This window comes from Schistocerca nitens, chromosome 2 (assembly GCF_023898315.1).
Source record: "Schistocerca nitens isolate TAMUIC-IGC-003100 chromosome 2, iqSchNite1.1, whole genome shotgun sequence".
Lineage (NCBI taxonomy): Eukaryota > Metazoa > Arthropoda > Insecta > Orthoptera > Acrididae > Schistocerca > Schistocerca nitens.
In genome coordinates this window covers 308491016-308503362 of record NC_064615.1, presented here as the reverse complement: position 1 = coordinate 308503362, position 12347 = coordinate 308491016, and the positions used below count along the sequence as shown (strand labels likewise).

At 42.3% G+C, this 12347-nt stretch overlaps 1 protein-coding gene across 1 annotated transcript in view; it reads right to left on the bottom strand.

Moving 5' to 3' along the window:
- The window catches only part of LOC126236076 (sodium-independent sulfate anion transporter-like), a 169290-nt gene that overhangs the window by 96303 nt on the left and 60640 nt on the right, over positions 1–12347 (bottom strand). Inside the window, exon 2 of the mRNA XM_049945136.1 lies at positions 519–651. Within this exon, the coding sequence (XP_049801093.1) occupies positions 519–651 (133 nt within the window). The remainder of the gene's footprint in view (positions 1–518; positions 652–12347) is intronic.

Sequence of the window (12347 nt, the reverse complement as noted above, 5' to 3'; positions counted from 1 at the left end):
CCGCATCTCGTGGTCGTGCGGTAGCGTTCTCGCTTCCCACGCCCGGGTTCCCGGGTTCGATTCCCGGCGGGGTCAGGGATTTTCTCTGCCTCGTGATGGCTGGGTGTTGTGTGCTGTCCTTAGGTTAGTTAGGTTTAAGTAGTTCTAAGTTGTAGGGGACTGATGACCATCGATGTTAAGTCCCATAGTGCTCAGAGCCATTTGAACCATTTTTGAACCATGTCCGGAAACGTCATCCAACGGCGCTGCAGAGCGTCAAAGTTATAGGCGCCAGTATTTGTATATGTATGTTTATACTGGGTTATTCTGCGATGATGTTACTCACTTTCAAGGATGATGGAGAAGGATGAATGTGTGTCTGGTTCAGAAACGAAAGTTACAAACGAAAATCGTTCTGATATCTGTAAAATTTGATCTACTAAGTGCCATCTACAACCACGAGAAGCGTGCAACATGAATTGTGAAACACTCGGTAGATGAGCTGAGACAATGGCAAACACTTGCAGAGTGGAACTTACGGATGGTGTCGGTGCTGCCGGCGCGCTGCTGCCGGGCCGTCTGCTGTTCGTAGGCGGCGCTGGCGTAGACGTCGTCCTCAGTAGCGTCGAAACCCATCTCGGCGGAGTTGGCGTGGTAGGCGGCGACGGTCATCTGCAGCACAGCAGAGAGCGCAAGCGTGTCAGCGCCGGCGTCACTGGGACTCTCTTATACGAGGCGCCGCTGCGCTACCCCCACCCGCCGACGGCCTCCAACCCCGCCCCCTCCCCGCCGGTCCAGCCACTCGCCTGGTGACGCCACCTGTTGGCGCGTGCTGTTGTCTAAGCGCCTCCGCGTCTGCTCTCAGGTCTAGGCGTGCGCGCCGGGAGAAGATAAGGTGGACCGCTTTCTGCAAATCCCCCCGCGTTAAGCTGTTACGGTTATTTGTTCCTCAGGGACAGAGTCCAACGGAAGATTCTGTGTGAGGAGTTTTTCGGGTGCCAAGGTGTCTCAGTGGAAACGAGATCGTTAAGGACGGATTAATCGCCTTATCTCTTGAGAAGCCCTTACTGAGGCTGAGACGATGAAACCTCAGTCGCCTTAAATCCAGATGTGGGCGGTTTGATCCAGGGTGTGGAAACGTTTTCTGCAGGCAACTAGGACGAGAGTGAAAGCAGAAAGGAACGAATTTTAGAAGTTAACTTGTCGATGACGGTAGTTAGTTACATGTTCCATAGATGATCTGAAAGATTCTTTTATCGAAATGACGTGGAACGAATCAGTATACATAATTAGTGTAAAATTAATGAACACGCTATTATTTTCAGTCCTAATCATGCAACTACACTTTTTTTTGGAATAGAAAGAATTGTCCAGGTGAAATGATTTGAAATTACATTGAAACCTTGCTTCACTATTTGTCGGACATTTCATGATATTGTAAAAAAGAACAAAAGTTTTTACTGCTGCATACTGAAATGCTTCCTGAGCTACTGACAAATTTAACAATAGGTTATAAAGGTCATTTTCCCTCTAGTGTTGTAGGTATGCACACCACTGTCCTTCTCAAATTGTGCTGGATTATTTATGATGAATTTCATTAGCGGATATATGTACTGTGACTGCGAAGTTAAAATGCCTAGCTTCTTGAAGAGATACCTAAACGATGTCCGTGAGTAGGCACCTCGCTTTTGTGCAATCAGCACTTTATTTTTAAGTGATGAGTTGCCCAGGGAAACTACTCCATGCGACTTTATTGAGTGCAAATATGCAAATATGTCACGAAGTTGATACGTTTTTTTGAAAGACATCATGTTTACGTCAGTCTTTCAAAAAAAAAAAATTACATGACTGTGAATCCCAGTTATGAAGAGTTCATGCGTTTGTTTTGAAGATTAGCAGTTGTACGAAGAGCAAAGGGAGCTGCATTTAATTTTTGAGAAGCTCAGTAATATGCTTCTTCCAGTTCTAGCTTTCATCAATATGTACACCCAAAAATTTGGAGCATTCTACTCTACTTACTGACTCCTGTTCTTATCCTATATCAATAGTTGTAGAAGCTATTTGTTGTACAGAACTGAATGTAATGCTTTTTAATTTAGGGACAGTCCATTTTCACAGAACGACTTTCTTTAGAAAAAATCATTCACTAACTCCTACATTGCTTTGTCTCTAAGGAGATGCGTCATAACATTAGTATCTCTGCAAAAAGTACCAATTTTCCTTGTTGAATGTTAAGTGGAAGGTCGTTCACATAAATACAGAATAGGAATGGATCCAAAATTGAGCCCTGCGGGATTCCCTTTGTGATTGTTGTTTTGCCCAGTCTGTAAAATTTTCTACCTTTCCGACAGTGTTTGAATTCTTCAGCATAACGTTCTGCATTCTGAAGTAGGATTTAAACCAGCTGTGTGAAAGCCATCGATTCCAGAAAACTTGAGTTTTTATAAAAGAGTATCATGATCTACACAGGGCGCTGCAGTCATGGACTGTGCGGCTGATCCCGGCGGAGGTTGGAGTCCTCCCTCGGACATGGGTGTGTGTGTTTGTCCTTAGGATAATTTAGATTAAGTAGTGTGTAAGCTTAGGGACTGATGACCTTAGGAGTTAAGTCCCATAAGATTTCACACACATTTGAACATTTTTTTTGAACATTTGATCTACACAGTCAAACGCCTTAGAAAGATAAAAAAAATACTAACTGGCGATATATTATTATTTAAGACTTGTACTATTTGAGAGGGTCTGTATAAGCAGAATTCTCAGTCGAGCAATCCTTCTGGTTAAGGTTGTTAGAGACACTCGGATTGGAAAACGAAACGCAAGGGAGGCAAATCATCCATGTCCTTTTCATAGGAAGCGTCTCGGCATTGACTGAGTCTGTTTAGGAACGAATATTGGGGTTTCACATATCATCGATGTTGAAATCATTAGAGATGGAGCACAAGTTCAGGTTGGAGGACGGGGTACAAAGTCGGCCGAGTCCTTTTCAGAGAAACCATCCCTGCATTTGCCTTAAGCAATTTATGAGAACCATGTGTAAACCTACTATATCTATCACAGCCAAGTCCTTTGGTAACCAAGTTAATAGTCGTTGGGTATTGTAGTGTTGACAGTGTATCCCTCTTTCAATTGAAGCTAGTAAAAGTTTGACCTCGTTTGAGACCTGTGGCGTCAGTCAGTTCGTGAGCTGGTGGGTGTTGCGTGAAACAGTAATCATTATGAACTATGGCATTAATGCAGAGGTACGTGAGGAGAAAAATTTTAGTTAGCAATAAGTTTCCGGAATGGTAGTAAAATTCAGGCTGAAGAGATGTCAATGATGCTTCACTGATGACAATGCTACCCCCAGAGAAAGTGAAGAAGAATTACAGTATCTACTGAATTGAATAAACAGTCTAATGCGTACACAATAAGCACTGAGAATAAACCGTGGGAGTGGCAGAAATGAGACTAGCGATAAAATTAACATAAAAATTGAGTAGATAAAAAAACCTTGCTACCTGCTACCTCGGAAGTGACGAACGAAGCGAACAAAATATAAACAGCAAATTAGCTAAGGGCTTGCCAAACCAAGTCTACTAGTACTCAAATATCGACCTTAATTTGCGGAAGAAATTACTCAGAATGTGCGTTTGGAGCACAGCACTGTACGGAGGTCAATCATGGACTGTAGGAAAATCAGAAAAGAAAAGAATCGAAGCTTTTGCTATGGGGTCCTAAAGAAGGCAAGAAATGGCGTTTCCGCAGAACCAGCAAGGAATGGAACGTACGGAGAACACTGACAAGAAGAAGGGACAGGACGATAGGACAGGTGTTAAGACACCGGGGAATAACTTCCTTGATACTAGAGAGAGCTGTAGAGGATGAAAGGTGTAGGGGAAGACTGATATTAGAATACATCCAGCAAATAATGGAGTATGTTGAGTAGAAGAACTACTGTGAGAATAAGAGAAGAATTAGTGGAGGGCCGCATGAAATCGGTTAAAAGACTGTTAACCCAAAAACAAAAGGGTAAACAGATTGCAAACAGAGGGTCGTCATGGAAGTAACTGTTAAGAACTGAGCAAGCTCAGGAGGTTAAAGTTAACAGTCACATGTGAATAATGAGCAATGGCATTTGTCAGATACGATGTTTCAACTAAATTTTCTAGGTTTTCACGGAGAACGATCTAGAATGACACTAATCGCAATGAAGATGGCGGATGACAACTTGAGCTGTTAGGTTGAAAGACTTGCCAGATGAGCAGTGCGTTACGTATTTTACCCGTTCAGAATTATACGATGTAGAACATTCTCATACGATTAACTGGATAAATGAAAAATTAATAATGATCAACCAGTAGTTATGAGTCGAAACAGGAACATGGGACTGGCACTAGAACGGTCACAGCTCTTAATGATCTCGCGTTTACCTGCTTGTGGGACCTACCCTCCAACTAAAAACGTTTCAGTTATGAAAACTGAGGCAACGGCCTTGCCGCAGTGGTCACACCGGTTCCCGTCAGATCACCGAAGTTAAGCGCTGCCGGGCTGGGCTAGCCCATGGATGGGTGAGCATGCGGTCTACCGAGCACTGTGGTAAGAAGGCAGCTTCTTCCTTGGTTTCCTGACTGTTTCTTTGCTCGCTTTCGGAAATGGAGGAAGATCTGAGCAAGTGGGGAGCTGTTGAGTCATTTGACGGCTGTGGAGGAACAGCTGAGGAAATGATAAGTCTATGGAGATGGGGTTGCTGACATCGTGGGTCTGGAGAAAGAGCTGAGGGAACGAGCTGCTGACCAGCGGCGGGAGCAGCCTGTTGATTGTTTTCAACAAGATCAGTGGTGTACGGGGCTTCAAAGCCTTCATCTGCAAAAATGTTGCTGTCTAGAGGCTCAGTGTCAGTAGCTCGGAGCCCGTTCACAGCAGTCTCACTCTGAGATATGCTTTGCCAAATATTTCAACAATTTCTCGAACGGCTAACACTAAACAATCTTCGCAGCCTTGACAGTAGGCAGTCTTCAGTGGACCATAGAAAGAAACATGGAGTGACTGCAACCTCTGACTTGTACGAGCTGGAAATCCTAGTAGGTATATCCATTATTCCTACAAAGGTCAATGGACTCTAGAGTGACATGCGATGCGTGATTGTCCATTATAATTAGAACTGGATTTTGTTTGCTTGGGTGAGCATGATTGCTAAAGTATCCCAAGAAATTCAGAAAATTTTGAGCAATCACCTACCCTGATTCATGAGCCCGTCCAATAGTGCCTGGGGGTGGCCCATTTAAGAAAATCAGGATTCATTCTTATTCTGGGAAAGACGGGAAAAAGTGGAATGTAAGTCTTAGTAGCAATTATACGGCATAAAGCTGTGACTATTACTCCTTGTTCAGCAGAAAAAACTTTAATCACACGGAGGGAACCAATGTGTGAGATCACTTTTATCAGTTTCCGTGGACACTGTGGAAAACTCCGTTTCATCGATGTTGGAGATATTCTGGGCTTTGAACATATACAGCTCGACTGAAGGCCATGAGTAGAGCTCCTGATGTTGCTTCTGGTTTTCTCAAAGTCAGTTTGCATATTTTACGAAAATACTTTATGAAGTATTATCCAGCGGCATTCTTATCTTTATTGAACTGATGCCTCAGTCCTACTTTTACTGCTTACGAAAAACACAGGTTGCCAAACTATTTATATATTACCCCAAAAGGTCTTTTCTCCGAATCAGCCACATGTCGTCTCAGCTCTTTTATTTAATGGTCGGTAAAAGTGTGTTTAAATCTTCCTAAGTTTCAAGGATACTCCTTGAACAAATAAAAGTTTTATCCGTAAATTTAAAGATGCATTATGTTTTGAGGCATTTCCTTAAAAATTTTTTGCTACAGTAGCCCACTTACGACTTCCCTGTTGAGGACTTCCGTAGTGTTGGATCTGGCATGTCATGTTTCTTTGCCGCTGCATTTACTCTACAGGTTTTATCTTTTACTTCAGCATTCGTGCATTCGCAGTTTCCCCTGCCACTTTTCCTGGTATAATTTCTTGGCATTAAGTTTATAAAATCTAAAATATTAATAAATAAACAGCCGTACATTAGAATTTAAACTAAAAAAAACCTGTGTCTAAAATTCAGTGTCAAAATCAATTATTACACAACGACAAAAGCTATTAATAAAAATTGCTTCTCCAAAATATGCCGGGTAAGATGGCAAACCAGCGAACTTCTCGTCACCTTACCCACCCTGACATTCGTCATCCTGAGCCGCCATTTCCGTTTTGAACTCGATTTTTATTATCCTAGTTTATTGTCGACTACCTGCAGAATACATTGTTCTTTAAATGACGAATTGTGTTTTGAGAATAGTTTATGGAAGAGCTTGAACAACTTGCCACACTCAAATAATTCCTTGTGCTGCGAAGTCCAAAAATTACAAATGCACATCAACAAAACACAGCTTTGTTGCTAATGTTCGCTAAACAGTCAGTCCTGAAATCTCGTTCGGCAAACTTCGTAGCTCGTCGTCTGAGTCTCAAAAACGTCATGGAGATGTACTGCTATCTATGAATGCATCGGAGAAATACCGCGTTTGTCATCTTAACCGCTTCGTCACCTTATCGCACCTTCCCCTATGCTCTTCTAGTATCCGTTCGTAACGGTGATGTCTGCTTCTGTCTCTCTCTTCGCTGTCCACTGACGAATAGGAGACTCTCTAAATTTCTGGTGACAAGAAATAGATTAGAGAATGACAGGTGATGGAATCTACAGTACAATTTGTGACAAAATCCCATGTATTATAAATGCGAGTTTGTGGGTGAGAATCTATGTTACTCCTTCACGCTGAAACGGCTGGACGGATTTGGAAGGGAATTAGCTTATAACCTAATTTAACGCATAGGCTACTTTTAAAAGTGTGTAGTACAAGATATTTATCGATTTGATGACTATAACGCAAAATGTGGAACAATAATTGCTCTTAGAAAAAGCTATTTACTCTTTGACTTTTGACCTGCATTGTGTTCGTGAAAATGCATTTACTGTTCAATATGTCCTACGTAATAGGATTCAATGTAATAAACACAATGCTTCTACAACCCTCGAAGTGCTTAATCCATACTTCCATACAAGCACGTCGAGTCAGTACAGTTGTTACTCTTTGGAATGGATATAGAATATACTCAAGTTACCTTTTATTCCTAAAAAGAATCACTGGTCCCATGGCAGGTCAACGTGACTATTGTTGTCCAGGGATGGGTAACGTGACTGAAGTCATCCATAAAAGTTAACTATCAAATGAATGCATTAAGTTTAGCGTATACAGATTAGTTCCTCAATACAATGAGTGAGTTGTGAGCGACATTTATTCTGCCAGCTTCTCACATCGCCTCAGTTTTCTTTCTTTTTTTTCCGATGTCGCGCGGCTTGCTGGGCTGCAAGTGGCTCGCGCTTCAATACGTCCAAGAGAGAACTTTTGTGACAACGTATACGCGTGGATAGTGGGTTTCGGCATTAGCATCTCTTTATTAATAACTTTTTAACCGCGAGTAACGCCGCTGGGCGCACCTAGTAAAACATAAAAAAAATTACATAAAGGTGACTAGATGCACAGTTTTCCAATATTTCAACGTGGTAAGTTTGAAAACGTATAGTTCTTTTATCAAGATTAAAATATACTGTAAATCTCCCAATATGAAGACATTTGTGCGGTTATTTCTTCATATATTTAGGAATGTTTGCTGCTCGCGCTATGATGACTTTCGTTCACGCTATGATGACTTTCGCAAGGACTTTATTTCTCTGGGAAGTGGAAACCTTCGTTATATTTCATAGATCGAAGTGTAGTGAAACCTTGAAATATTTAATAAATTAATTCATAAATCAATATCCCTTTTGTTAGAATAATTGTAGTCAGATTTTAGTCTGTTTACCTGTAATTGAAATGGTTCAAATGGCTCTGAGCACTATGGGACTCCACTGCTGTGGTCATAAGTCCCCTAGAACTTAGAACTACTTAAACCTAACTAACCTAAGGACAGCACACACATCCATGCCCGAGGCAGGATTCGAACCTGCGACCGTAGCAGTCGCACGGTTCCGGACTGCGCGCCTAGAACCGCGAGACCACCGCGGCCGGCCCTGTAATTGAGCCTTACGCCTGTAAAACAACCCAAAAGACTTTGTTCGCACATGCCAATAACTGTTGTCAGACTCAAATACGATTCTTACTAACACACAGAAAATGCTACGTAGAATCTCAATTTAGTAGACCTAATTTTGTGACACAGAAAATAATAATTTTACCTATAGGTTAGTTGGTTACCGATGTCCAGAATGTTATGGAGTAAACTCTCTGTTGAGCACAGCAATAAATTATGGAAATCTCTCGCAACGTAGTTATGCGTTGCAGGAACACGGAAGACTCTCTGTATACGAAACCTTGAAATTGAAACGCTCTCGACTGACATGGCGGTCAGTTTAAAGCAAAGTTCTGCACTTCCTCATTATGCTGTGACGCACACGGTCCGCCTGAAGCATTCGCAATGAGACTTGTATTCACCGAGAACTGTCGCGGTAGCAGCCGTCGGGGTTCTTAAATTAGTAAATCCGCTGAGCAGCTGAGAACTTTGCGTGTTGCACATGCAGTTTTCAATGTCATTCCTTCAATGAGCAAATATTACGGTACTTTTGAAACTGTATAGCCAAGGAGCACGTATCTCGAATGCTGTAATTCGTTTTGTCGAAGGAGGCAGGGTTGTATATCAACAAACAGGACCTATCTCTGAGGTATCAGCTACTTCTGGGTCTAATACCAGTCACAGTCTATCTACAAGTCCCCAAGTCAATGCCTATTCCACTGTATGTTCTAGGAGGAAATGTTATGGAGTGGTGAATATAGTGGAGACAATTGATTAATGGAATCTTGACAAACTGCCACTCAGTGTGTGACGGAATTTGTGTGGTTTGACGGTATTATTTGTTCTTGTAAACTTCTGACCGATCGAAATTTCTGTACTTTATTGCTATTACTTATGCGCAATTTATATTTATCGAGGAATATTTACTTTGCACTTCTTGAGCCAGAGTAATTACTACCCAATAATTGTATATCACAAACAAACTTTGGCCTCCATTAGAAGAGTCAGGTAGCAGCAAGCTTCTAAGAAGTAATTTAGAATGGAATGAACCCAGAGAAATTTCGTGCAGAAAAGTACCCGGGGGCAACTTTGGATCAGATCAGTATCAAACAAAATGCAAAGGCGAGGGATAACGCAATGCGATAGATACGGCGTCTAACTGTTTACGCCATGTGTCGTTCCACTGGGGAGTATTACAGCTCTGCCTGTTATGAGACTATATACCCAGGGCAGGTGGATGTCGTTGTAAACCAAAAAACCAGATTTTTAACATCAGAAAAAGGCGAGTTGTCAGTCCTCTCCAGCATTCCTTTAAACACTGTTGACGAGAAAGTGCTGCACAGAAATAATGTAGCGAAGTCCAAACACATGAATCGATTTCCCTATGGACACTAGCTCCCATGAGTGAACTTGATATTCAGGAGTATGTTCCTGGGAATCTCTCTACTCGCTCTCTGGGGAATCCCGAAGTTCACATTGCGTGTGTGGGAGTCTCATAAAAGTGGTCGTCACTGCAAGTACGCTTAATAACACGAACGAAGAGCCATAGTCTATGTCAAAGTGACAGAACTTGTCGCGCGTAGTTGTCGGCAAATCCAAAGCCCATCTGGCCTGTCCTACAATCTAATAATAAAAGAAGGGGCGGGAGGAAAATTTGTAGATACAGTGTTTTCCTGCAAAATCAGTCCTGTGTGATTGATTTTGCAGTAGAATACACCACTCCAAACATACCTCTATGCCTATATTCCAGCCCGAGTCGTACGCATAGTGAACTTATGGTAGCTTGCGAGAACGCGCTAGATATGGCCCATTACTGAGCGAACGCTGTTTGATAGTGTGACCTAATTTTGTGCTAATCGCTGTTTCTTTCTGTCGTGTTTGTTACCCTTTTGGTACAACTTAGTTCTTCTTATTTGTTTATTTTCACTTTGGACACTTTGGGCTTTAGTGCTGTTTACTTTTCAGCGAGATATCCCAGTGATTGTGTCACTAGATCGGTATTCTGGAGTGTCGTAATTCACCTGCTGTCTGGTAATCCAGAATTAGGTTACCTGCTGATCTCTTAAAACGTTCTTTCGAATAGGCCAAGGCCTCTGTCCCGTCCTATCCTTGTATAGTTCGAAATTATTTTCTGTCTCTAACGACCTTCTCATCGACCAGACGTTATACTCCAATCATCCTTCATCTTTGGTACTCAAAATTATTTCCATTTTTACAACTTAGTTCCACTCTGTAGACACACATGGTTTATTCCCCACTAATCTATGTAATTCCTGCAGTGTTGTTGTTTATTTACGATTCTGAATTGTATGACGATGCGTTTACTACTAAGCAGCAGTATGTATTTATGAGGCGTGTGCTACAATTAGAAACAGAAACTAAGTCATAAAAAGGAAAAGAAAGATTGGATTTTACAGCTTAACCCTTGTTGTAAATTTTAGCATTTCCTCGACGACGTATTTACTATCTGTTTATTGAATACGGAAACGTCTTAATCATCTGATAACGTGTAGAATCCAGCAGGAATTCAGATCACCTGTTCGGTATAAATAAGAAGCTTTGTAGTTTCCAAACATTGCACAATTGATGTAACTCGACATTTTTGTCATCTACTTCCCTCGTGGTCATATCGCTTCTATATGTACACAAGCTGCGAGACACTCCCTAATCCCTAATCTTCCCAGATATTATGATAGCCTTTAGACTCCTGTGGTTTGGGATTGCATGTGTCGGTAATATTTCCGTTGCTTGGGGCCACAGTCATATAATACCGTTTAAACGAAAGTTGCAGCATTTGACTGTATCCATGGATACTTTCATCTATACAATGTATGCGTAGTTCTTTACCCATCATTTCATTTACAGGGTGGTTATAACTAAACTTTGCTACCTGAGAGGGTACCTATGTAAAGTGAGTGGCCGTAGGACAATGAAAATTTGTGGAAACATTTGTAAGGACATGGGAAGAGAAATAACGAATAAATCACTGAAAGAAACACATTTTAATTTCAGTATGAGAGGGTTTCATTTGTTAATTGCCTGCCGTGTTTACTTTCCACCATCTGCATCCACAACACCCTGCAGCCGTACTAGAGGTACAAATTGTTCGCAGTACTTCTCGAACGGTGGACCATGGGCATGTGCAGCTGTCGTGACACAGCCCATACGCTGCTTCATGATCGTACCTTGCGTCAGACATTCTCAACCATGGCAACAATAACTTCTTCAGCAATTTGTGGAGCAATTGGCCGTCGGCCTCTCCCAGTAGCAATTCCCAAATCGTCAGGTAATTCGTACTTCCGAATCATGTTCTTCAACCCTGAAGCGGAAAGAGTACCTCTCCCTATTTCTTTAATGTGTCGATATTTGGAAGCCGGCCGCTGTGGCCGAGCGGTTCTAGGCGCTTCAGTCCGGAACCGCGCTGCTGCTACGGTTGCAGGTTCGAATCCCGCCTCGGGCATGGATGTGTGTGATAACCTTAGGTTAGTTACGTTTAAGTAGTTCTAAGTCTAGAGGACTGATGACCTCAGGTGGTAGGCCCCATAGTGCTTAGAGCCATTTGAACCATTTGATATTTGCAAAGAGCAGCAGCGCTATTGCTGTTGATTTGATGAAACAGTTTTGCAAGCAAAGCCCTGCCCATCTTGTCCAGAGCCATGTTGACTGTCTGCAACTGTAATGCGCACTGACGCTCGTGCTTCAACACTGCCTGGCCGTAGCTGTACCGGCTCCTAAGGGTAAGACACAACAGTATCACTGCTAATAACGCAAATCCTGCAGCGAACGCTCGGAACACCATTCCTGTAAAGTTGCGTACCCATACAGTAAATAGTTTAACGACTACACTGGATCAAGTAGCGAAAATACAATTATAGCCACGCTGTATATTAACACTGTTAACCAATTGAACTGCGACAGCTGCATTGCTGCAGAGACGGTCGTACTGACATAACTGAGTATGGGATAGTTCGGCGGAATAGTTGATCGTCGTTGTACCAACCATCAGAAAGTAACGCGCCGGATCGGAGGAACGTGAGATCTTAGAGCATTTAGCCACTTCCAGATCTTCGGCGCTCACTCCGAAGTCGTTTGAACCTAATAACTGTGCGAAACATCTGCCGTGAGTACCTCGATTAGAATATAGCTACCTTTAGGTTCAACTGTCGTGGTCGACATCGTGTGGATAACATGGATCGCTGTGTGCTAGCTCCGATGGCAGCAGTAGTTACAAAGGCCACGGCGTCGCGGATCACTCG